Here is a 23,589-nt window from a genome sequence, read left to right as displayed (position 1 = left end):
GGCATAGTTATCGGCACTTTAGCGCGACTGGTGACGGAAAGAGCGGGTGGACGGGCAGATAGCGTGGAGAGGTGGTTTTTTCCTTTTCCTGTCCGTGACGGAGGAGCAATCAGCAACTACGGGGGGAACCTCCCGACGTGTAGGTAAGCGCGCGCGGCCTCAGGCAGTCAGGCAGTCAGGCACTTAAGTTCTGTCGTGATTAGCTAATCCACATCCCCGTCATGGCCGCTTTGCACTTCATCCGCCGCTCCTGCCCTTTTTACCCTGTCGATTGCTTCCCTTTCACCTCCCTCCATCTTAACCCGCTACTGCCAAGGTGCGTCCCAACCTCTCCGTGCGGACTCAATCCTGCCATATCGGTCTATCATGCTAATGGCTAGAAATACAGATGCTGTCTCAGCGGCTCTTGACCAGGCGCCTGCCTCAGGTCGCTGCCCATTACGCCGTCCCCCGCGCCTCTTTCTCACACGTCCGCTCTCTTGCGGCTGCGGAGGTCAATGACCCCGATCCGTTGCAGGTATGATGCCTTCTCCGGCGTACTTGCGGTCGATCCGCAATCCCCCGTGGGAATTGGACTCGTCTGACCTCGTCCCACAGAACAACAACTACGAGAACCCTCCCCGTGTGAAGCGTGCCTTCAGAGACCCCTACGGTGGCTGGTGGGACCAGCAGGAAAAGCGCAACTTCGGCGAGCCGGTCCACGAAGAGAACGAAATTCTCGGTGTCTTCAGTCCCGAGCAGTATACCCACGTCACCGCTCGCCGGGGCTTCTTCCACCTGGGAATTTTTGTCGCGACCTTCTTGAGCTTCTGCGGCGTTGTGAGCTTCTACTATCCAGACAAGCCCAGCGCTCCCCGAACGTTCCCCGACGGTCTGGAAAAGGAACTTGGCGGATCGTATGCCGCTCCGGTGCGTTGACACCCTCTTCCCTCTTGTTGGGGGACCAAATTTCAGATTGGATCCCTCGTCTGGTCCCGAACCATTGGCTAATGACCGATATGATTGTATAGGCTCGCAAGTCCGGTGAGGAATCTTGGTAATTGGGCGTTTAACTTCATGTTGTGTAAATGTAAATAAATACAGTACGATTTGGTCTTTCGGCGTCAATCGAAGGTCTGATATCAGGTCGATTCATTTGGGGAAAAGAAGGTAATCGCCTCGTCAGCTACTTGACAACCACAGTGGATTCCAGATCTTTCGGTTTTTGTGCCATAGTTTTTTATACGAGGCAAAGGAAAACTGCGGAACACCAAGTTCCAACCGATCCATTGCTCAATACGTCATGGAGCAGAGCAGGACGCCGACGATCATGTTCCTCGAAATGTTCTTTTTACGGGTGACAATGGGCTTAGACATAGTAAAAAGTGTATTGCGGTCATCAAAGCCTGTAGTTAAGGGTCGTCGTATTCTTTGATAGTTATTTATATATTTTACATGCTCTGCCCAGATACACAACGAGCAACAGACGTCAAAGAAAACTTGCTGGTTATTATGACAGACCTTGTCAATATCATTTGCAAATGAATACCAGGAGGTAACACTGGCCATATCGCTTATTATTGGGGTTGTTTTGTTTCAGGTCACCAAAAGCCATCGCACGCAAACCAACCAAACGCAACCAACCCGCCCCTTTCTTCACTGCCAAACCGCCAAACCGCCAGTCCAGCTTTCCGCAGCTCCAAAGTTCCAACTCCCCTCCTTCTTTCTCTTCTCCCCTCCTCTTAACCAAAAGACGCCCACCCCCCTCCGCGCCTCTTGGATTTTGCGGGTCAAGAGGAGCCTTATAAGCAGTTGATTTACTGTCTACTCCCTCGGTGGTTTCTGTTCGGTTCCTGAACTGTTTACCCATGGTGCCACGTCCCGCTCCTCCCCTCGTCCCGATCGCCGCAAAATCGAGATAGACACGCCCACTCCATGTCGACAGCTTCTAGTCAATCCCGGGGTATTAACCGACGGATTAACAGCCTTCAGAATGAGGTCCGCCATTCGCGCAATCTTTCTGGCTCTCGCAGACGCCCCGTGAACTCCTCCACGGCCTACAATTATGCCCTCCGCGTGGCCTACCTCTCCCACCTCCTTCAGCCTCGTATGCGCCGAGCTCAGACTGCGCCAACCCCCCAGCAGCGGCCCAAAAGAGCGACTACGTTTCACGATCTTATGAGTGATTTCTCCCTGGTCCGCGATTCTAAGAGCACGAGAATCCCCCATGGCTTCATATCGGAACTGGAGAAACGGTTGACGGGGATCCTGACAAAGAAGGAAAAGAGGAAGGAGTACCAGGATCCGTTGGTGGTGAGGACATTCGCTGCCTTCCTCAACGCTCTGAAGGACCAGTCATTCAAAAAACGCATGGAGAAGGACCGACGTGCGGAGGACCTGGTCTTGATCTTCTATTCGAACGCCACCAAGGAACTGAGCAAGGGCAAGGACCCGGATGATGATCACTGGAAATTCATGGTGGACCGACATGTCGCCCTTTTTGTCCGGCTGTTTGGGCTGATCTTGAAGAACAACGACTGGGCCAAAGATCGTCCGGAGCTGGCAAACCGATTGTCGGTTTTGGAGAACAAGCTTCTTTCTCAGGACCAGGATCTGGTGGAAACGAATAGTGCGTCGACCGTGGAGGTCTTGGCTCCGGTGAGCTATGATGTGAAGGACATGCACCTCGTCCAACATGTGGCGAGGATTTTCGACATGAGCACTTCGCAGGTCCAATCCGATATCGATAAGCACCGAGGCGTCTGGACGGCCCAGGCGGCCCTCAAAGACCTCAAGGCCTACCAGGCTCATTTGAACCTCAACACTCGGAAAACGTTATCAAAGGAGGATTTTGAGAACGAAGAGGCGTATGAGCATTGGAAAAAAAGCGAAGGCCCTGATCTGTCCCAGATGATGCTTGCTATCATGCAATCAAACCCTGAAATTGCCAAAAGCACACCTGGGGCCCTTCCAAATAGTAACCTCGACCCAGCCCATGGGGAGCTGACGAGAACCAACACCGATAGACCGATATCATATGTTATTGATCAGCCCATTGATCTTAGTTCGTTGTCGCTGAGCGACGACGCTACCAACGAATCGGACGAGTCGGACACGTATACCTATATACCGCCAGACCCGCGTTCAATGTACAGATATATCCTGTCCCAAACATTGAGCCGTGACCTTAGGGATCGCGACCTCGAAACTACATCCGAAGCCCCCTCGCTCAAACTCCTCTCCAAGCAGTCGTCGGAGCTCCTGAATGAGGCCTGTTTACGATGGCGGCTACCCAGCTTCTCTCGGATAGTACTGTTCCTGGATGTCGCGCGATCAAAGTTTGTCGACAATGAGATTAACCTTGACACCCTGGATTCAGCATTTACATTTGCCAAGGAGACTCCATCAGATGGTAAAAAGCGCAGCAGCTTCGTGGCTTCGGCGATCTTTGACCGGCAAAAGTGGACAATTCATGATCTTCTATTAATGCAGCAAATACTATCATCCCTGCACGAAGCTTTGCTGCGGGAGCTGTATGTTGTCATGATGGATTGTTTCGAGGCCAAACCTCGTCCGCTCGGCCCCGTCATGTACGTGCTAGAGAATCATATCCAGCTGGATCCCAATTACACGGAGGATGCAGAAGACATGGACCGTTTCTGCTCGTATGTGCAGGATGGACTTGCACAAAAGGCGACAGAAAAGTACCAAGAACTTCTGGGGCAGGAAGTCCCGGTAGAGCAGGAGGCGTGGGAGCTAAACCACATCATTCAACTCTGTGATGCTATCGCGAAGTTAGGGCAAAAGATCCGCAAGCGGTATAGACATAACCCAGAGATCATGGGGTAAGCACCTTTTCCTCGCTCCCTACAAGCAACTTGGCCCACAGAACTAACAGAATACAGGGTCAATCCCTATACCACGCTGCTCTCGAATGTCCTCCCTATCTTTGCCGAAGATGCCCATGAAATGGTCGTTAGGATTCTCGAGCAGGAAAAAATCAGGGGCGAAGAAATTGCGATGGAGGATGGCTTTGACCTCTACAAGCAATTGACGTCTATTCGCGCTCTTTTTACGGAGGCGCTTCCAGAGTATGTCCGGCCTTTCTATTCTACCTTGGTCAAGTTCATTGCACTAACGCTAGATTTATAGCGTCCTGTTCCCATTCAAGGTGGAAGACCTACTGGAAGATTTTGTGTGGCGATGGATCCACTTAACCGACCAGAAGGTTATGGACTGGGTCGAACAGGCGATCAGACAAGATGTGTTCACTGTACGAGCTGATGACCCCAACTCCGACATGGTTCCTGAAGACCACAGGCATAGCGTCTCTGTCATCGACATTTTCCGTTCATTCAACCAGGTGGTGGAACAGATGATTTCACTCGAGTGGGATGATGACCTCCAGTACGCCAAGTTCATGACTGCGCTGTCCAAATCGATTGGCAAAGGAGTCTCAACATACTGCGAAGCATTGGAGCAAATGTTTGCCAAAGAAATGGACCGACTCTCTCCCGACCAGGAGGCCGCTATGAACCAGACAACCCAGGAGAAATTGATGCAAATTGCCAAGGAGGCCTGGGCAAGCAAAGAAAAGATCGAGCCGTTCCAGTTCTTTCCCGAGGTAAGAATGCTCGCTCAAGCACCCTTTACCCTCATATATCGTGCGCGGGCATGGCTAACGATCGACCACAGTCCTTAGTGAAGCTCAACAATATTGAGTATGCGCTCTCTCAGTTCGACAAGCTTGAACATGAAATCAATGTCGACGGGTGTGCGGACGTTATAGCACAGCATGCCCCTCCGCAAGCTCAACAAAAGATACGCAGGTCAACCACATACGTGTTCACAATCAAGATCGTGGAAGCCGAAGACTTGAAGGCCTGCGATATGAACGGAGGCAGTGATCCATACGTCGTGTTGGCGGATGAATATCAGAAGCGTATTGCCAAGACTCGTATCATCTATAACAATCTGAACCCACGGTGGGACGACACCGTCGACATCACCACTCAAGGACCACTGAACATCATTGCCACTATCTGGGATTGGGATGCAGTTGGAGATCATGACTACGTGGGCCGAACTTCCATTAAGCTGGACCCGGTGCATTTCAGTGATTTCTTGCCACGGGAGTACTGGCTGGACTTGGACACCCAAGGTCGTCTGCTTTTGCGAGTCAGCATGGAGGGTGAGCGCGACGACATTCAATTCTACTTTGGCAAATCATTCCGGACGTTGAAGCGCACCGAGAGAGATATGACGCGCAAAATAACGGAGAAGGTAAGGCTTTGAAGAGTCACCCCTCGCTTAGATCGTAATCTGTTCGCTAACGAGAGCCCCCATCTCTAGTTGTCTGCATATATTAGCCATTGCTTGTCGCGTCGAACCTTGAAATCTCTACTCTCTCAGAAGCTGAGCATATCCACTGTCTCCAACTTCCTCAATCGAAACCGTGCGCAGTCTGCTACCACCATGCCATCCAATGCGGACGTGGAAAACGCACTGACACCGCTCTTCGACTACTTCAACGACAACTTTGCCATCATGAACAAAACTCTCACTTCGGAAGCCATGAAGATGGTCATGGCTCGCTTGTGGAAGGAGGTGCTGAGCACCATCGAGAGTTTACTGGTGCCTCCTCTGTCTGACAAACCGTCGCACCAGAAGCCTCTCACTATGCAGGAAGTCGACATCGTCTCTCGCTGGCTCGTTCTTCTCTTGAACTTCTTCCATGCCATCGATGATGAAACCGGCGAGGCCAATGGTGTCTCGATCGATATCTTGAAATCGCCCAAGTATCACGAGATCCAGACCCTGAACTTTTTCTATTTCGAGCCCACCGAAACTCTGATTCGGACGTCCGAGCGGATGGCCTCGGCAACCATCTCTCGGCAGCAAGCCAGCAAAAACCGAGCGTCTGCCCCGCCCCATATTGGTTCGAGCGGCACGGGCAGCGTTCTGGGGCTTCCCAGCCAGCGACGAGCCAAGAGTATCATGCTCTCTCGGAACCTGGGCACCATGCGGAAGATGAAGGAGGAGAAGCGGCGCGAGGCCCAAGCGGAGCCCAACGACGATATGATTCTGCGTATTCTCCGCATGAGGCCGGAGGCAGCAGGCTACCTGCGCGATCGCAGCCGTCAGAAAGAACGACTTGCGGCAGCCGCAGCGGCCGACGCCATTGTGAAGCAGAGTCTAATGACCGGGGGAGGACGAATGACGGGGACTCTGGGACGACGGTAAATCTTTGCATGAAAGTCTTCCATGGAATATTGATGTTAATCGCTGCATTTTTTTCTCATCCTTTATCTTATTATCTTGTTTGTTTGTTTGTTTTGCCCGTCTTGATTGTTTTTTCCTTTTCCTTTTCCTGTCATGAAGTTGCGCGCGTCCGAGCATCGTTTGGCTATTCCGGTACTAGCATAATGATTCCCGATTCTGGTCTGCTCTTTTTATTTCTGTCTCTGCGACGTTACGATTGTTTCTCGTGCCTGCCAGGTTGTATCCCACTAGGGATTTGCAGCGCTTAACCTATAATGAATTGTTTAATTAAGGAAAGATCTTCTCTCAGTCTTGTATAGAATCCGTAGTCTAGTAATGTATAAGTTAAGTCTCACATTCTTTGCGGCTCCTAAGAGCGGTCATTCTATCAATCTCCACCTCCAAGACTATTCATCACTCCTCTTCCTCTTTCCTCAACCCTATACATGTGCAAAGCAAGACATACGCATTTATTTATTCATTTGGTTCAATTCCATTCAATTCATAGATATATAATCCTTTTGTTCGGAGGGCAGAGCAACGCAACATTTACTGCAAGGCAATGCACTCAATCTCAACAGGCACACCCTTAGGCAGCTGAGCGACAGCAACGCAGCTGCGAGCGGGTTTATGAGCGAAGAACTTCTCGTAGGTGGCGTTCATTTCAGCGAAGTTGGCCATGTCGGTAAGGAAGACCTATTCGAATCACACACGGTCTGGTTAGTAACTTGAACTGTTGGCTATTCACTAGATATTGGACCCGATTCTTTGCTTTCCCCGTTCTCTCTCCTCATCATAAAGGCAGATAGGTAGGGAGCAGCAGGATCAAGGAATGAAAGTATAGAAGGAAAGGATCTATCAACACACATTAACCTTAACGATCTTCTCGACGCTCGAGCCGGCAGCCTCAACGATGGCCTTGATGTTATTGCAGCAAGCCTGGGTCAGCTCGCCAATGTTACCGGTGACGAGGTTTCCGGAAGCGTCGGCGGGGATCTGGCCGGAGACGAAGACCTGACCGTTGGCGCGGACAGCCTGGGACTAGATGTACGCGAAGAAAGAAGTGGTCAATTGAGATGTGTCTTTTGTGGTAATTGGTGTATTGCTCGAGGTGAGGGGGGAAACTGTGACGTAACAGTTTGACATGGGGTTGTTTTCGTTGCATGGGGAATCCGATGGTTGAAGGGGGTGTTTAACGGCATTGTTCATTGGGAGGAACTCACGTAGGGACCGGCAGCTAAAGATAACGGATAGTTAGTATTTGGGTTGTTCTTTGAAGGGCAGCGGGAACCCGTAGGAATAATTGCGATCATTCCATTCCGGTGGGCTCTGGTGTTTGGAATCGGAGTTGGGTGAACATACGAGGGCAAGCGCCGGCAGCAGTGACGGGAGTGAAGGCAGACATGGCGATGGGTTGCGTTGAGAAATAGCGAGGACGAGGGAGATGAGAGACGAAGATGGGAGAGAGGGAGGGAAGAGAAGAAAAGAGGGAATGACGAGGGGTGAATCGAAGCATGAGGGGAGTGGGGACGAGAGAGGGGCAAAACCAAAAGGAAAGATGCGTCCAGAGGAGAGAGAACCTGCCTGAGAAAGGCCAGGAAGACATGGCCGGAGTATAGACAACACTCCGCGGGAAAGCTGCTTGCCCGATTGGTCGCCCTCCCCCGACATCGGTGGAGCCGTGTTTTTCCGTTGATCAAGATTCAATTTGAATTCGAAGGTAAAAGAGTAGATATATACAGTAGTTAAATATGCAAATAGCTTTACAGATCATCAATCGTCATCATATGTGCAGTTCTCGACTGTCCTGAGTCGTATCAATATATATAGTGTCATGTTGGGTTATGACCTAGGCGGCTTAATTGTTGTAGAAACGCAGCCGTCTGGTCCGGCGAGAAGCCAAAAAACACTGGCCCGTTGAAGACAACGTTGGCCGCAGGATTGCCGGAGGGACCATGGAACTCTGGAGGTGCTTCATAGTCTTGTCCAGTAGTATACTCGGGGGTGTCGTTGATGGGATCCGGATTGCGAATAGTCTCAGTCTCGGGTGCCAAGTTATCCGCCGGGGGTGCTCCATGGCCAAAGGGGCAGCGGCCAAGTTTCGGAGCGGCGTCTGCCGTGTCGTGAGACGGGCCTTGTAGCGGCGCTATAGAAGAGACATCCGCATCGGTGTTGTCAGAGGACTTTGGAGACGGATGGCTGAGAGAAGCCGGAACTGGAGCTGCCGGCGAATGTGGTCCTGCTGGCGCCGCAGGCAAGGGAACAGGCACAGGGATCCCCCAAGGCCTGCTAGGGGATTCACCGACTCGAACCTCTCGTAGTGGGCGATCAAAGTGCCCCTTTCTCTCTTCTTCCTCCTCCTCTTCCTCCTCTTTGATGGATGGTTGCATTTCCGATTTCAGGCCAACGTCCTCAGCCCATTTTTCCACTCGCTCGGCGGAGGAACTGGACGTTGGCCCGTTACTCTGCCCATTCTTTGGCAGGAAAGCCTGGTGCTTAACGGACAGACCCCGTATCATACTGATCAGATTACCATACTTTGCGTCTAACTGCCGCATGCTCGACGAGTCTTTCTGGTATCGTTGCACGCAGATGGCATGACTCCGAGGGATCTCGTGCTTATGTCTCTCGACATAATCGGCAACCTCTTCGGGACTATGCTGATCTAAGAACCTAATGGGGCACTTTGAAACTTGGCATTGGGTGGTCGAGGATCTTGCGGAGGGTGTGTGAACAGATTGTTTATCTTTCTGCTCAGCTTTTATGGGGTCCGCATCCTCGTGTCCGCAAGCATCATTGGGGACGTTCGAGTGACCCTCGACCCCGTTCGATGCTCCATTCTCAGAGGGCTTATTGCGAGACTTGGCGAACGGGCAGCGCAAACTGCCCTTCATGCCGCGCGTCGTGAAATCCTTTTCCAAGGGACGGGGGGCGCCAGCTCGTGTAGCAACGATACATTGGTTGAGGTCAGGCATCAGCCCATTTTCTTGCGAAGGGACGACAGTCTGGTAGCAAGCCAGCCCATCCGTAATGGCAGACAGAGCCTGATCTCCTACGTTTCCAGACTCTGCGAGAGATTTTACTACAGCCTGAGGATTCGAAGGTTCTTTCTGAGTGTGATCATATTCGGTGTATCGACCGAGAATTTTCTCCGAAACGATTTTGGTATGGGTATCCGGCCCATCGGGAAGTCGATCTGCGAGTTTCATATACTTCAAGAGTGTAAACGTTAGTATACGTCATCAAGAATCAGATGAAGCCAGAACAATTTGTAATAGAAGTCTCAGTCAGATAATACATGACATGTCCGTCACCGACGCTTTGAAAAAAGCGCCTCCTGATCTAGAGCTAATCATTTTTTCTCATCATGAGAGACGTTGGGGGGAGGTGACCGGGGATAGAAAGGTAAACGCAGGCGCAGGTGGGTAAATACCTCGTTGTTGGCATATTTCAGCCTTTGCTGCAAGCTCTTCTCCTTGCAGCTGAATTGCTGGGTGGTTAGCAGAAGAGCTTCGAAAGCTCGGGCTAATGTTTGTAGCGAGTGATCGGGCTGCATCTCAGCAGCCACAGGTGCAGGAGACATGATGCGATCAAGCAATAATGTTACAAAGGGAGATAAATATCACATCTGCTGGACTTCTCAAGCACTTCTGCTCTGAGCAGAAGCACAGGCGGAAGGGCATGGAGAGTGAGATGAACGGGAGGCAGAAGAAAGAGAAAGGGAAGAAATCGGGCGGAAGATCGTTGCCCGAAGATATGGCGAGATCCGGAGCTAAGCTAAGCGAGATGGTCTGTGCAGTCCACGTGATGCATTGACTGCTTGCGCCTACGGAGTAAGTACATACAGTTCATGCTGATAGAACATATCGATATCCCCATAGTCCTCCATCCGGCTGATGGGCCCTCACCGGCCCTCACTGGCCCTCACCGGTATGGCTCTCTCTCATCTTGCTAGCAATATGTTCTCCTCGCGTTATTAACCATCAAGAATACAATAAAATAATACAAATCCACTTTTGATCCGGAGTATTAAGACTCAACAATGTCTGGGAAACTTGTCAGTGGTTGTCCATTTTCTCATCCTGACTGACTGGAATGCTTACGTGTGAACAGGAATTTTCATGTGAACAAATAACTCTTTCTTCTCCCCCCCCCCCCGGGCGGCTGTTGAATTCTTCTCACAAGTGAACGTCGAGCTACTTGGTTCCGTTGATATAGGGATGCTCGTGAAGGTGTTTTGCGACTGGTGAGGATGGCGGGGCCATCAGAGGCTCGGGCGATTCGTTGTCGCTGTTCGGATAGAATCGTCCGCGCACAGGTGGGACGTTTTCCTGGTCCTCGTGTTGAGAATCAATGGTCTGGGAAGGTGCTTCGACTGGCACCGTGGCAAGGAGTTCGGCTGCCTCTTCCGCTTCGGGACAGCCTACGCCCTGCTCGGTATTGCGCTCGGATATTCCCTCCAAGCCATTAGTGTTCGACGACTGGGTATCATCAGCTTTCGGTTCTCCGTTGACATGATCGATGCAGCGCGCGCTCAATTCGGGGTCATTGGCAATTTCCTCGTTCAAGCGCTCTGCGAGCTTAGGCATCGAGTTTTGACGAAGACGGCGCAGCTCTTCTTCTTCCCAGATGTGCTGGTACTCGGGCTCGGGGCTTCCGGGGGGTGGGTTCATTGCGTTGACGTGACACTTGTGTTTGTATTGGCTAGTCAGTGCTTTGAAAGAATTGTGATGGATAATGAAATGATGTGATGACGAGACGGTGGATGAGACAGAGAAAGGGAAGAGGGTGAGATGTTTGTTGAGGGCGACCCCGTCGCTACAGTGGTCACTACGCCTACCCTGAGTTTGCTCATGTGCAGTAACATCTGTACGTATGGATTGCAATCATCACAATACGGTTCCGTTCTGTGCATGACCAGAGAAAAGCATTATTAACTTTTATACGGGCTTTATCATATTCAAAGGCGATTTGACGGTATTTTCTGGAGGAACATATTATTCTAGTCCAACCCAGCCCTGCCCTCTGTATGAAGACAGCTTCTTTACGGTTGATTGCTATGTGCGTGACATCGCCACATTTGCTTATTCAAGCACTCTGCGAGAGCCTATGCCTGCTTTAACTAAAATTGCCTATCTCCATGTGATGAATTTTGTTGGGGGAACTAACAGCAACACCATAGCTCCATGTTCGGATTCCTGGCCGGATGAGCAAGACACTACTTTATCCTTGCTCTTTATGCCAGAACCTTTCCTAGGTGCTGCGTTTTTCATAACCAAGATCATGTTTCTAGTGACAGGAAAGCATTTACAATAATCAATTTGATCTCTCGATTGCCTATATGATCCAAAGACAGAAAAACGTTGATATCAGAGACTGCATCTAGTTCGTATGACTATCCAATCAAGCATGCAGCCTGTGAAACGTATGTACATATGTCTTTCATATGCCGAAGGACTACAAGCCACATACCAAGTACCCCCTGCTTTTAACCGCTGCTAGGAGGACTGTCTCATCTCATAGAATACATGCTGAGACAACTCCGTCAGGGTATCGGGACTAGACAATGCTGTCAACCTCATAAATAGACATGAGACCATGGATGGCAAGACATGGGTCCTGAATCATGCGTACTACATTAAGCACGAGCCCTAACTCACTTAAAGCGCGTAAGAAAGCTAATGATCTCCACGGTTGAAACAGAGAAGCCGCGTTCTCTCTCTCTTTTCTTGTTTTTATCTCTCGGTATACTTCAATTCCATCGGATTCTAGATCTAGTACGCGACAGATTACGTTGCACCCATCTCCTCGATGGCGATGAGCGATCCATGCCACCTGGAACGCAGCGCGACAGGGAAGCAGCACCACGGGAAGGCACGGTCTGCGTTATGCATGCGGACTGGAGGGACGGCGCTGCAGGAGGCTGCAGGTCGGATGCAGGAGTGGGGAGACAAGCCAGGCGTCGCTGGGTCTTCCTCGTCCCTATTAGTCGGATGGTCTGTTCCGTATGGGGTCATGATGTATAAGGGTCGGTCATGGAGTCTAGGTCGATCGCAAGGGGTAATACATTCAGCAGTCAGGATTTGCCATCGAGAATGACAGGGTAAATCGTGATCACACAGACTCCGGGGGGCATTGAAGGCCGCAGCTGGAGGGGGGGGGGGGAGTTATTCCGGGAAGATAGTCCCATGCACCGGAGCATTCTAGGCCGGATTCTTTCGGATATGCAGGTTGAGTGGAGATACAAAGGGAGTCGTGCCTGGATCCTGCCGACACATCTTCAACGTACTTTTTTGTATTTTTGTCGTCGTCTTTTTGTTCCAAGTTATATTCTTGATTTAATTTTAATTCCAAATGTTCGGCCATTACTAAAAGGCGGAGGGGAGATCCTGGAATCCCCCCCAGGCCCCCAGGTAGCACCCGTCCCAGAGTGTCACAAAGTCCGGGAAAAGACAAAGGGTCGTATATAATTGTATACGTGTGAAGTGTCCAGACTGCGTACACCGACAAAAAAGACCCTGGCAAATCATGGACGTCCACGGTGCCCACTCAACTTACACGGGTATCACCACTGACTCACGCTGCGTTGTCGTTCTGGTTGGAGAATTGCCATTTGCCGCGGCGGACGACCAGGATGCGACGGTGGGCAGACCGAGGAGGGTTAGTGAGGATTGCCAAATCAACTCCACCGAAGACGAGAGGTACTCCGTAGCCGGCCGTCGAACGGACGATCGGGGGTGGCTTTGTTGATCCATGCCACTAACAGGGTGCAGATGGCGTCGTGCTATTTCTTACACGCTAGGCAGAGAAAATAATCAGTCATGGCCGGGTACTTGTAGCCTGCAGTAACCTTTCTAGTTTCTAGCATCTCTAGCGCGCACAGGTGAAGGGAAAATGCAGGATGGAGGGGTAGATGTAGGGTAGTAAAGTAAGTAGATTGTAGGGCTAGTGTGATGCAGTAGTTCTGGACTCTGCGTACTGAGTAATTGGTAGTATTGGTAGTAACAAGAAGTAAGTATGGAGGAAGTACAGAGGTACTCAGTATATGGTTAGATGCAGACGGGAAGAATTGAAGGAATCCCGGAGGATGAAAGAGGAAGAAGAAATGGAAGGATTCTAGACTCTCCGTTGGCAAAGACGGAAGGAGGGTTCAGGTAAGGAATACCCCGCCATACAGACTTCTACTGAGAGGTAACTGACCGCCGTTCCTCAGGCGGTGTAAGAGTCGGTATTGTCCCATCCACGGACCCCTCCTTCTCCTTCTACTTTCTGCCTTTTTTTATTTTTATTTTTTAATTGAATTTTAATTTTTCATTTATAATTTTTGAATATTTTTTACAACCCCTCTACTCTAACCCTCTAGCCCTCTAACCTAGTCTCTAACCCTCTAGCACCGTCCCTCTTTCTTACCCCCCTCCGCTTATCACGTCCTTTTTCTACTATTTTTACCTTTTGCTATCTTTTGCAACCCCTCACCTCATTCTCCTCCTCTCTCTCTCCTTTTTCTTCTCTTCTCTCCCCTCTCCTCTTCCATCATGTCCCAATCCACCTCCAGCCAGACTACCCAGACTCCCGATGCCGCCGCCCAAGTCGCCGGACAGTCCTCCTCCCATTCCTCCAGCACCGCCGAACTCGCCAATCTTAAAGTAAAATTGCGTTCTGCTCTGCGCCAGTTCCCCGACTTCCCCTCCCCCGGTATCCTCTTCGAAGATATCCTGCCCATCTTCGCCGACCCCTCGCTGCACGAGGCCCTCCTCCGCTCTCTGGAGCTTCACATCCGCGAGGCCCACGCCGATCAGAAGCCCGACGTTATCGTCGGGCTTGACGCCCGTGGTTTCCTCTTCGGCCCTAGCCTGGCCTTGCGACTTGGCGCCAGCTTCGTCCCCGTGCGCAAGCAGGGCAAGCTCCCGGGCCCCTGCCAGACCCAGGCCTACGAGAAGGAATATGGCCAGGACTTCTTCCAGATGCAAGCTGATTCCATCAAGCCGGGTCAGAAGGTGATCGTTGTGGACGATATAATTGCCACCGGTACGTGTCTTTTTATTACACATAGTTTGATCAAGGCTAACGGGATATTTCACAGGCGGCTCCGCTTGGGCGGCGGGTGAGCTGATCAACAAGATGGGCGGTGATCTCATGGGCTTCATCTTCATCCTTGAGCTTGAGTTCTTGAAGGGCCGGGATAAGCTTCCTGCTCCCGTTTACACCCTGCTTTCCGGCCAGGAGAGCAAGAACTAAGTCCAATAATACCAAAATAACGCCTGTTCTTTCCTTTTGTTGTGTGACGAATTTGATTTGCATAGCTTGCCGGCGGGCTTGGTTACTACCAAAAAGAGAAAAAGAAGAACAAGAAACAATCTTGGAATCCCCTTGCTCGGGACCCTTCCCTCGCGCCTCATGCCCGCCAATGCCTTCCAGTTTTTTGTTTCGGCCGTTTTGAGCGGCACCACCTTTCAATCATGAATTGGGCTGCATCTTGCAGCGGATATTCTGCATGCTCTATGCATGCACGGGAGCCGTTCAGGCGACGGGGCTCCCCCTTGGGCGTTCGGGTCCCCCCTTCATGTTTGGATGAAACACCAGATTTGATTGGATCGATCGCCGGTCTACATTCTATGAGCTTGATGTGTGGCATCGCTAGGGACACTTGTGATTGTGCATGTCTGCCGAGGGCCATCGGTATTCCTTGTTTGTTCTGTCTATCTTTCCCGAGTACCTCTATAGACTTGATTGAATACACTGTCGTAATCCGATCTCGAATCTCACGTAACCCCCCCCTGGCAGAAGCTTCTAGAACAAGCCTACTTTCATCCTCTAGTTCGGCGGGATAAACTTCCTCATCACCTCGTCCGTCCAATCCTTCGGAAACCCTATCGTCTCGGCCTCGCGCATTGCCCGATTCATCCTCGGAATATACTCATCATTGGGCTTATCGACCACCACGCCCACCTCATCCACATACACCAAGACCCTCGTCGTCGACGCATCCCCATCGCCCATCCAGCGCCTCCGTTCCTCCTCATCCACCAACCACTTCGTCACCCCAGCATCCACATACCACTTATTATAAGACCCACCCCCCTGCTCCTTCGGCCTTACACTCAGCGGCACCTTCCCCGTCTGCCCAGACTCCGGACGCTCCGTATCCACACCCTCATACCCATCTAGAAGCGTCTCATCCGCCTCATCCATCTCATACAACACCCCGTATACGGTATCCTCGCGGCCGGAGATCGGCACCTCGCCGCCGGATTCGATCTGTCTGCCGACGCGCAGCCCCTGGGGCGGGATCACGTTCGCGTACCCGTACTGGCAGATGAGCCAGCGCCAGTGGTCAAGACGGGCGATGGCCACAGGTCGGGACGAGAGGTCGGGGTTGTGGGTGCAGCGCATTCGCATCTGCGTGAACGAGAGGTTGGAGCCGTAGGCGAAGTAGAGGGCTCGGTTGGGAGGGCTCGGAGGGGTGAGGGCGGGGGGAGGGTCTGTGGTGATAGTGATGGTTGTGGAAGCGGTGGTGTTGGCGGGGGGGTCTTGTTCGTGCATTTTTCTTTTTCGTTCTCTTGCTTTTTTTTCTCCGGTGGGTTCTAAAGGTTGTTTGTGTGTGTCTGAATTTTGAGAAAGGAATTGAGAGTTTAGAAGGAGAGAAAAGGAAGATGGGTATCTTTAAGGTAGGGAAGTAGGAAGAAGAGTGTGGGTATTCTGTATTGCCTAAGTTGGAATGGTGCTTCACGTGGAGTCTCATGCCCCCGCCTTGCCTTGACTTTCTTATCGATAAAGTCTGCCTTCACAGCTCACTTACCTTGTTCATGTTTACTACCTTAGGGTATGTTATTTACCTTAGTTTTCTTGGAACTACGATTATTATCAGGGGCTTACTGTGTTCTAGAGAGGAATTGGCGTGCTATTCCATCGGGAGAATATACTTTCTCGATTAGCGCCTTGGACTTCGGCCTAGTTTCAAGTAGAATGGCATCATATCCCGGCTCAATCACGCATCGATTGTGTAGGAATATTGGATGCCAGGGGCAGGCTGCCGAAGTGATCAAGGACGATTGAATTAATGAAGATGATCAACTATCTAGGGGTCGTATAGGAAGGCCCGTTTATCTTCATATTTACGTGATATTCATGGCCGATTTCATGGAGTTTTCCGCTTCATTCATGGAACCGCTTCGTATAGAGATCTGCGGAACTTGCTAAGCTGTCCGCCAGCGGCCCTCTCTGTTAGGACCTTGGGCCTAGTGATATAATTTAAGTATGCTTTGACCAAAGAAGATCTGGCCTATCTGGATTGCTTAAATCTCTTACCAGGTGTTATATAGCTGAATGAAGTAATGGTTATAACTCTGTCGAAGTGTTGCAAAAGACAAGACTTATTAGCTGGGACGATTATCTAGATATATGTCCGGTGGAGTTTATTATGCTAGTCGAACAATTATTACCAAAACAAGGAACTGCGACTGCGCGCTGCCTACCTCCCCAGACGAAAGACAGATATATGGCATTATATCAAAAGTATCTACCGCGCTCCTAATTGGTATGCAGAAGATCTGAGTTCTGAAGATCTCTACACGACGCGGAAGATTCCATGAAATTGGCCACGAAGACCACGAGACGTTGAAGATATAAGGGCCTCCTTTGACCTCTCAATAGTTGATTATCTTCATCAATCAATTTATTCATTTTTAACCACTTCGGTAGCCTACTCCAGAGTACCCCTGGCACCTCCTTCCTACCGTATAGTCAAAATAGACTAATTAGGAAGGTACGAAACCGAAAGATACCGTACTGTACGTGCCTTCCAAATTTTCAGGTAGGGTACTAAGCTGCTCGGAGGGTCAGGCGGTGAGACGGGTAGGGCAGAAAACAGCGGGAGCCTCCCAAGGGCGGCAAGGCCCACATCAATCACTTCCAATCACACTCTTTAACAGATGTTGTCACAACAGATTGGATCTGAGGAGTCAAAACACTCAGTATCTTAGTCATTAAAGCGCCCATAATGTTATCTGGAGCCCAATTGGTCTAGAGGTATGATTCGCCCTTCGGGTCACATGATGTCCCCTGAAGCCATTACATTCAGTGAATGGGCGAGGCCCCGCGTTCGAATCGCGGATTGGGCCCTTTTCTCTTTTTTCTCCCCCCTTTCCTGAACAGATGCAGCTAAAAGTCGATTTCTGACGATCAAATTGATGGTAGGAAGTAGAGGTGTTGAGGAGAAAGAAACAACTAAGGCCGACGACACTACTGTGGAGTGGCCGGAAACTAGGGGTGACCATATTGACCATAACCGCACTCCTCCGCTCTGGCGGCAGCCCGCTGCAACAACATGGCTTGACTAATCTACCATCTACCTTACCTTATTAATAACTAGTATCAACTTATTTCTCTTTTCTATGTTTGTTTGCTAATGACTCTAATCACCTCAATAAAGGATAAAATGAAGAGATAGACCATAAACTAATAACCCGAATCAATTTTGCCCTAAAAAATCCCTAAAGAGCCCTAAGTAGTCAGTCTCTACACCGTAAAAAACCTTGAGTAATCCCTAATCCCTAAGAAAGTTGCGGAGTATAATATTATATTCGTAAAATAGACTGCCTTCTGTATTGGTAGTAGGTGTTGTGTGAATAAACATGGGATATGTTGTCACTGTTGTGCACGTAGATAGCTCCTTTAAACACCTACTTATAATTATAATTCACGATGCAGGAAAGCCCCCATAGGAGAAAATATTAATCTACTGACTTAAATAACGTACAAATTATTGATAGGAATGCCTTGCGACCGCACCGTATATCGTCGCTTGATACCGATGCCCGTTGAGCGGCGGAGCAATTCATAAGTTTCGTCACCTCCGCTGACCATCAGCATACTGATCAAATGGCGCCGCGGCGTCCCCCCGGCAGTCATTTGGGCCTCGTCAAGGTAGGGCCGGGCGAGGAAGGGTCCTGCGCGGATGGCGGCCAAGGTGTTGTGGGAATTGAACTCCGAGGCCTCGTCGTCCGGTGGCTGCTCGTCGGACGAGACTACGATGACGAGCTTCAGGGCGCGGCGTGAGGGTGGATATGCTGCAATATTCTGCAGCTTTTGCGAGAAGCTGCACCCGCCGCGCTTGACCACCAGCACTTGGTGAGTTTGCGCGACTTCTCGCGGGATGCGCTGATCGCAGAGCTCGCCGGCGAAGTAGATCGTAGACCAGGTGAGACGGTTCTTGGACGGGTCGCCTGTGACCGAGAAGGTCATTGCATCGCTTACTTCTGGGAGAGGAGCGGAGCCTAGGCCAGAGGAGACCGCGGCCGGTAAGGCCAGTCGTAGCGACGGTTGTTTCGGCGACGACGACCAGGACAGGTGCGCTTGAGGCTCGTCGCGAATCAACGCTGACACCGAATTCATCAGGGAAGACAGTACGGTCCTCATACTCGGGGAAGAGGGGTCTAGGTAGCCAAGTTTCCCGTCGGTGGAGGTGGAGGACTCGTGGATGATGGGGTTTTGGCCGTTTTCTGCCGCAGCCGGTTCTTGATGATCATCTGAATCGTTTCGTCGACGGACGGTTTCTGGGATAACGTCAATGACGATGTCAATCATTGAGGAGTCACGCATGCGGGTGAAGTTCGGATCGGTGGGATCCAGGACGTCAAATGTGATTTCTCGCGAGAGGAATACCTTCTCATCTTTTCCAAGTGGCACGTTGTTGATCACCTGGATCCGGAACTCGTCCTCCGCCGGGTTTTCTGGTGCATCTTGGGAGGGTACGTCTTGCACCATGCTTAACCGCAGTCCGCCGATGGCCTTGATGAGAATCCCTTCTCGAATCCGCTCCAGGGAGTTCGACCCTAGAACCATGCCCGGGATGCTAGGGAATGAGATGTCCAGCGTGGGACGAACGGTCATGGGAGAGCTCGTCGCGTTAAACGGAACGAGTTCAGGGGGCAAGGTCCACGGGAAGAAGGTGTAATTAGTGGGGGAGGACAGGTCAGACATTGACACGCTTGGGTGGTCCTTCGCGTGGTCCAGGAGAGGCCCTTCCGCCGACCCTCGATTTGGCATCAGGTGTAGCCGGGCCAGAGTCGCAGCATGGAAGACATCCGGCCGCGCTGCTGTCGAGGATAAGCCGAAGGTTGGGGGCAAGGGCGCTGACTGACAAACAGAATCCTTGTGCTGCGGTTGCGGCGGCTGTTGCTGCTTCCGGGGCTGAGGACGTTGCGCTCCTGTCGTGCTCTTGGGTATAATGAGAGGATGTCCCTCGGTCGAGAAGACGAACGGCTGATCCAGGTTATTCAAGGGGTGTGCTGGATCATAGAGCAAGTACATATACTTAGTAGTTTCTCCCAGGAAAAAGCTCTCCATCCTGTCGCTCAACTCGCCATTGCGGACATCTTGAAGACCGGCCCAGCCGCACTTAGTCCAGCATCTCCTTTTGAGGTCCCGCAGGACCATTTCACCGACGTGCAAATACCACGGGTCCTTTGTGGCTTGGTAGAGGTAATAAGTGGACTCGACAAATTCCGGACGGCCGCCGTACCATCCGAGATTCCCCTCAACATTGCCCGTGACAACATTCCACCTCTCTGGGAGACCAGAAAAACGATTCCAAACGGCCGTCGGCAGGAGATGGATTCCAATCGCCTCATCGAGCTCTCCTGCCAACGTCAGAAGTCCCGGATAAAAGGCGCTGAGACTATCGATCCAAAACGCCCGTGTGGCGCCAGTAAAGACATCTCCCTGAATGAGATGCGGATGTTGATAGCCCTCTCCCCGGTATAAGTGACGTTTGATCGCCGCGTGGGACTCGTGCCACACCTGCAGAAAGGCATCTGCCGAGTGTTCATGCTCGGTCAGAGGGCCGAAATGATGGTCGAATGCATGCCACGGATTGTCTAGATCGTGCGGGGGTCGATTGCCTGAGGACAGTAGGACGTACGACTTGAAAGCGTATTCGAAAAAGCTGTCAATGCCAGCACCAATCTGCGGAAGGTTCGAGTTAATTCTTGTCACGAGTCCTCTGTGCACCCCCAACCAAGGGACAACCTACCCCGGTATAAGAGTGAACCCATCTGCCCGATTCCGCATCAATTCCCGAGCCAATCAACCCAATTTCACTTCTTCGCTCCCACACTGCCCAAAAGGCTCTCTTGGCCAACTCCTCGTATCGTCCGTCTCCTGTGAGCCTGCTCAAGACAGTAAATTCGAGGACCAGACTGCCGGCGCCGGCACTGCATGTTTCTGTGATCTCGGGCGGGGATGATTGTCGTTTTCTCTGACAGGATTCCAGGTTGGGATGGTGACATGATTCAACATTCAAGGGCGAATTTGCGTAGAATGGCTGTCGTTGTACTCCATAACGTAGATTTACCCTGGGGTAGGGAAGGCCGGTATCCGTGTAGAATGCCGGGAGAATGCGGTTCGCCAGATCTGAGGCAAGTCGCAAAAATTGACCGTCGTAGATAAACCCATTCTCCCACTCTATTCCGCCGCTGCCCTCCGGAAAATCGGATTTATCCCAAGCTTTCGCGTAATAGGCTTCTGTCTCCGGAGGATTGTACTCGGCAATGGGAAGATCGCCTACGGCAAAGAGATGCGCACTGAGTAGACCACCTAGAGAAGAACAACAGCAATGTGAGCAGGGGGCCAAAAACACAGCCAGTCGACAAGGAATCTCGTACCTAGTCCACGAATGACGGTCTCAAAAACCTGGACTTTGCTGTCCCGATCGAACCCCCGCCCCCTTTCACCCTGTCCAGCAGGGCCGTCCGACCCGTCGCCGTACAGCCGAACAAAGTCCTTCACGCCGTCCTGAAAATATCCCCACGCGCGTTTTCCATCGTCGTCACTGGAAGACAGGATCGCAAGCGACGAGAGACTGTCGATCAGGGTCAGGGAGTAATTTCCCAGCACATCGTTCAGCTCGGCGTGTCCTGGGTTATCTCGGTCGCGAGCCAATGGACGGCAGGAGAGGGGACGTAATTCGTCTTCCGGGAAAGCATGTTCGAGGTAGTTCTCAAATCCATGGTAGAACATATGCTGTGTTTCTTTCCTGCAAGCACCAACCGCGTCCGATCCGTCAGCTTCGATTCAAAAGAGTTCAAACGCAAACAGCGCAAAATACCCACCTGAGCTCATGGATCTTTTCTGTCCTCATACCCTGGGCCAGGGACAGCCATAGCGACAAAAGCAAGACCCAGGTCATCGTCCATGCTGAGCGGGATTCAAACATTGGGGACCAGCAACATCTCGAGCGCATTACCGCAGTAATGGAATAACTGTATATAACATGGGAGCGTGGTAAATTCCCAAGCGCTACAGCAAGTCTTGTTGAGGGGAAGAAACTGGTTTCATGGAGGGTTCATCAATGACCGGTTGGTGGTAGCAGCTTGTGCCGCACGTGAGAGTCGGGGGGGGAGTGACGGGCCAGATATGCTGCTACTCCGCGGGGCGTCCACTAATAGACACCCTCAACTATTTATCAACTATACTCCATATGTAGATGTCCTTCTGGAGACCACCGCAGATTCAATAAAATCATGCTTAAATCAATTTAGTCAGAATCCTACATATGGACAATAATACACATGACTCGCTGCTAATGCATATAACGCCCGCTCTAACCACATAGTTGTAAAATCGAAACCAAAAAAAAAAAAAAAAAAAGGATATCTTCAGGGCACAAAAAAAATCAAGAAACTCCGGAACAGACGATGCAACAATATTTCCCAGACTTCGCTTGAAACAGAAAATGCTTAGTTGGATTTATGATTGTTAACGATGCTCAGGCTCTTCAGGAATGTTCCAATGGGAGAACGACCGCGGTTGTGCTTCAACGACATAGTCAATGCCATTGTCAGATGTATAGCTAGGCGGCCGTGGCGTCGTAGTTTTGGCGTTGGAGGGTTGCTCCGATCGACTCATGCGCTTTGACATCGGATGCGCTTCTTGGTTCACTTTTTGCCAATATAGTAGGTCGGGATTGATTCTCTGAATTATTTCAATTAGCACTTTAGTCGATTGTTGAAGACATGGATCACCGAGCGTGGGAGATCGGGCACTTACCACGCTGCTTCTCCAGAGACCATATGCTGGAGGAGGTACGGTAACCTTTTCCCGACTAGGGCCCTGGCTTTCGGCCAAAGCCTCCTCGTCGTTGGCAAGGACAACAGGAATAGGACGCTCCGGCTGCGCGTAGCCAGTAGGCCCCGATCGACTCGGGATGCGATTGGTAGCGAGCGTTCTCGGATCTCGTAAGACTACCATGATAAAGCGGATCAAAGAATGGCATAGAACAATGGCGAGGATCAAAATCATGAAAACCAAAAGAATATGCAGTTCTCGGCCCAGGTTCGAATGGGAAACAGCAAATGCGAGATCTGCAAGGCTAGTTAGCACTTGGGTTCCACGAGCATTCTTGATAGGCGGGCCTTACATAGAGCGAGGATAAAGATAAGGAAGACGGCAGATGTGATTAATGTAATGAACTTTCTCCTGGGTCCTTTCTCTTTAAGCAATGATGTGCAAGACCGCGGACGATAACTGCGGTGCGCCGACGCATGCCGCTGCGATTCGGTATGCGACCCTAGCCCCGATCTATCGCTCAACTGGGTTCCTTCTGTCGTCGACTGCGGATCGATTTGGATATACGAGCTTCTTGTCGCAAATGTGGATGCTATACCGTTGGCCGCTGAGCGATGCAATGTAAGTCGCCTTGATTGCCGACTATTTCGATGCGGAGTCCGATTGCTGGGAATCTGGTCCTCGGTGTCGGGACGATTGCCGAGGTTGTTGAAGGATGGAGGCTGTTCTTCATGGCGGCGCTCCCTTTGAGAATGCTCGTTCGCACTGATGCCAGTATGATTCGGGTTGGAAGATGTGTTGATCAAGGTGGGTGAACCCAAAGCGCTTGGATGCGATGATCCGGAGAGAGATTGCGGAACCGATTCCATGTCGAGGGGTGTTTTAGTCAAACGGGCACATTGAAGTATCGGGTGAATAGAGAGAAGGATTGTTTTGCGCAATCCACTGCCCAGTTGCGCTGTTATAACGAAAACTGTCGCTCAGTTCGCGGCCGAGTTTGGCATTCAATGGTATGTATGTACTATTCCGACTTCCGCATCCGTTAAAACACAAATATAGGGGGGCGGAAATCCCAAAGGCGACAACAGTTGCCTTAAAACGGATCGTCTTGTGATGTGTGAATAGTATGCAAGGAATATATTTAGAAAGAGGTTTTTTTTAAAAAAAAAAAAAAAAAAAAAAAAAAAAAAAAAAAAAAAAAAAAAAAAGGCAAAGGAAAGAACGATTTTGTGGTAACGGGTGTCAAGGTGGGGTGGGGGGGGGGGGGTTTGGGGGCGCTTTAAA

At 50.9% G+C, this 23,589-nt stretch overlaps 8 protein-coding genes across 8 annotated transcripts; 2 read left to right on the top strand and 6 right to left on the bottom strand.

The window, feature by feature from the left end:
* Window positions 1–221: 221 nt before the first annotated feature.
* On the top strand, window positions 222–6,222 carry KD926_009782 (C2 domain protein; the record flags this gene model as incomplete). The annotated part of the gene is made up of 9 exons (XM_053102264.1): window positions 222–316; window positions 415–517; window positions 598–909; window positions 1,011–1,036; window positions 1,965–3,824; window positions 3,885–4,070; window positions 4,132–4,603; window positions 4,675–5,262; window positions 5,332–6,222. The coding sequence occupies 9 exons, from the start codon at window positions 222–224 to the stop codon at window positions 6,220–6,222; spliced, it is 4,533 nt and encodes a 1,510-aa protein (XP_052954222.1).
* A 567-nt stretch (window positions 6,223–6,789) lies between these two features.
* Window positions 6,790–7,756, bottom strand: KD926_009781 (Endoribonuclease L-PSP/chorismate mutase-like protein; the record flags this gene model as incomplete). Its single annotated transcript, XM_053102262.1, has 4 exons — window positions 6,790–6,936; window positions 7,108–7,281; window positions 7,464–7,477; window positions 7,603–7,756. The coding sequence occupies 4 exons, from the start codon at window positions 7,754–7,756 to the stop codon at window positions 6,790–6,792; spliced, it is 489 nt and encodes a 162-aa protein (XP_052954221.1).
* Window positions 7,757–8,072: 316 nt separating this feature from the next.
* On the bottom strand, window positions 8,073–9,823 carry KD926_009780 (uncharacterized protein; the record flags this gene model as incomplete). The annotated part of the gene is made up of 2 exons (XM_053102261.1): window positions 8,073–9,452; window positions 9,674–9,823. The coding sequence occupies 2 exons, from the start codon at window positions 9,821–9,823 to the stop codon at window positions 8,073–8,075; spliced, it is 1,530 nt and encodes a 509-aa protein (XP_052954220.1).
* A 613-nt stretch (window positions 9,824–10,436) lies between these two features.
* KD926_009779 (uncharacterized protein) lies at window positions 10,437–10,913 on the bottom strand (the record flags this gene model as incomplete). Its single annotated transcript, XM_053102260.1, has 1 exon — window positions 10,437–10,913. One exon carries the CDS (start codon window positions 10,911–10,913, stop codon window positions 10,437–10,439), a length of 477 nt encoding a protein of 158 aa, XP_052954219.1.
* A 2,862-nt stretch (window positions 10,914–13,775) lies between these two features.
* Window positions 13,776–14,478, top strand: KD926_009778 (adenine phosphoribosyltransferase APT1; the record flags this gene model as incomplete). Its single annotated transcript, XM_053102259.1, has 2 exons — window positions 13,776–14,268; window positions 14,324–14,478. The coding sequence occupies 2 exons, from the start codon at window positions 13,776–13,778 to the stop codon at window positions 14,476–14,478; spliced, it is 648 nt and encodes a 215-aa protein (XP_052954218.1).
* Window positions 14,479–15,054: 576 nt separating this feature from the next.
* Window positions 15,055–15,783, bottom strand: KD926_009777 (gamma-glutamylcyclotransferase family protein; the record flags this gene model as incomplete). The annotated part of the gene is made up of 1 exon (XM_053102258.1): window positions 15,055–15,783. The coding sequence occupies one exon, from the start codon at window positions 15,781–15,783 to the stop codon at window positions 15,055–15,057; it is 729 nt and encodes a 242-aa protein (XP_052954217.1).
* A 2,202-nt stretch (window positions 15,784–17,985) lies between these two features.
* KD926_009776 (glycoside hydrolase family 47 protein) lies at window positions 17,986–21,454 on the bottom strand (the record flags this gene model as incomplete). Its single annotated transcript, XM_053102257.1, has 4 exons — window positions 17,986–20,205; window positions 20,273–20,835; window positions 20,904–21,274; window positions 21,351–21,454. 4 exons carry the CDS (start codon window positions 21,452–21,454, stop codon window positions 17,986–17,988), a joined length of 3,258 nt encoding a protein of 1,085 aa, XP_052954216.1.
* A 542-nt stretch (window positions 21,455–21,996) lies between these two features.
* KD926_009775 (uncharacterized protein) lies at window positions 21,997–23,174 on the bottom strand (the record flags this gene model as incomplete). Its single annotated transcript, XM_053102256.1, has 3 exons — window positions 21,997–22,212; window positions 22,288–22,601; window positions 22,658–23,174. 3 exons carry the CDS (start codon window positions 23,172–23,174, stop codon window positions 21,997–21,999), a joined length of 1,047 nt encoding a protein of 348 aa, XP_052954215.1.
* Between the last annotated feature and the right edge of the window lie 415 nt (window positions 23,175–23,589).

Source organism: Aspergillus affinis (genome assembly GCF_023601865.1).
Source record: "Aspergillus affinis strain CMG 70 chromosome Unknown NODE_71_length_185320_cov_88_639011, whole genome shotgun sequence".
Taxonomy (NCBI): Eukaryota; Fungi; Ascomycota; class Eurotiomycetes; order Eurotiales; family Aspergillaceae; genus Aspergillus; species Aspergillus affinis.
The sequence above is the reverse complement of the archived record's forward strand: the minus strand, read 5'-3'. Positions and strand labels throughout refer to the sequence as shown.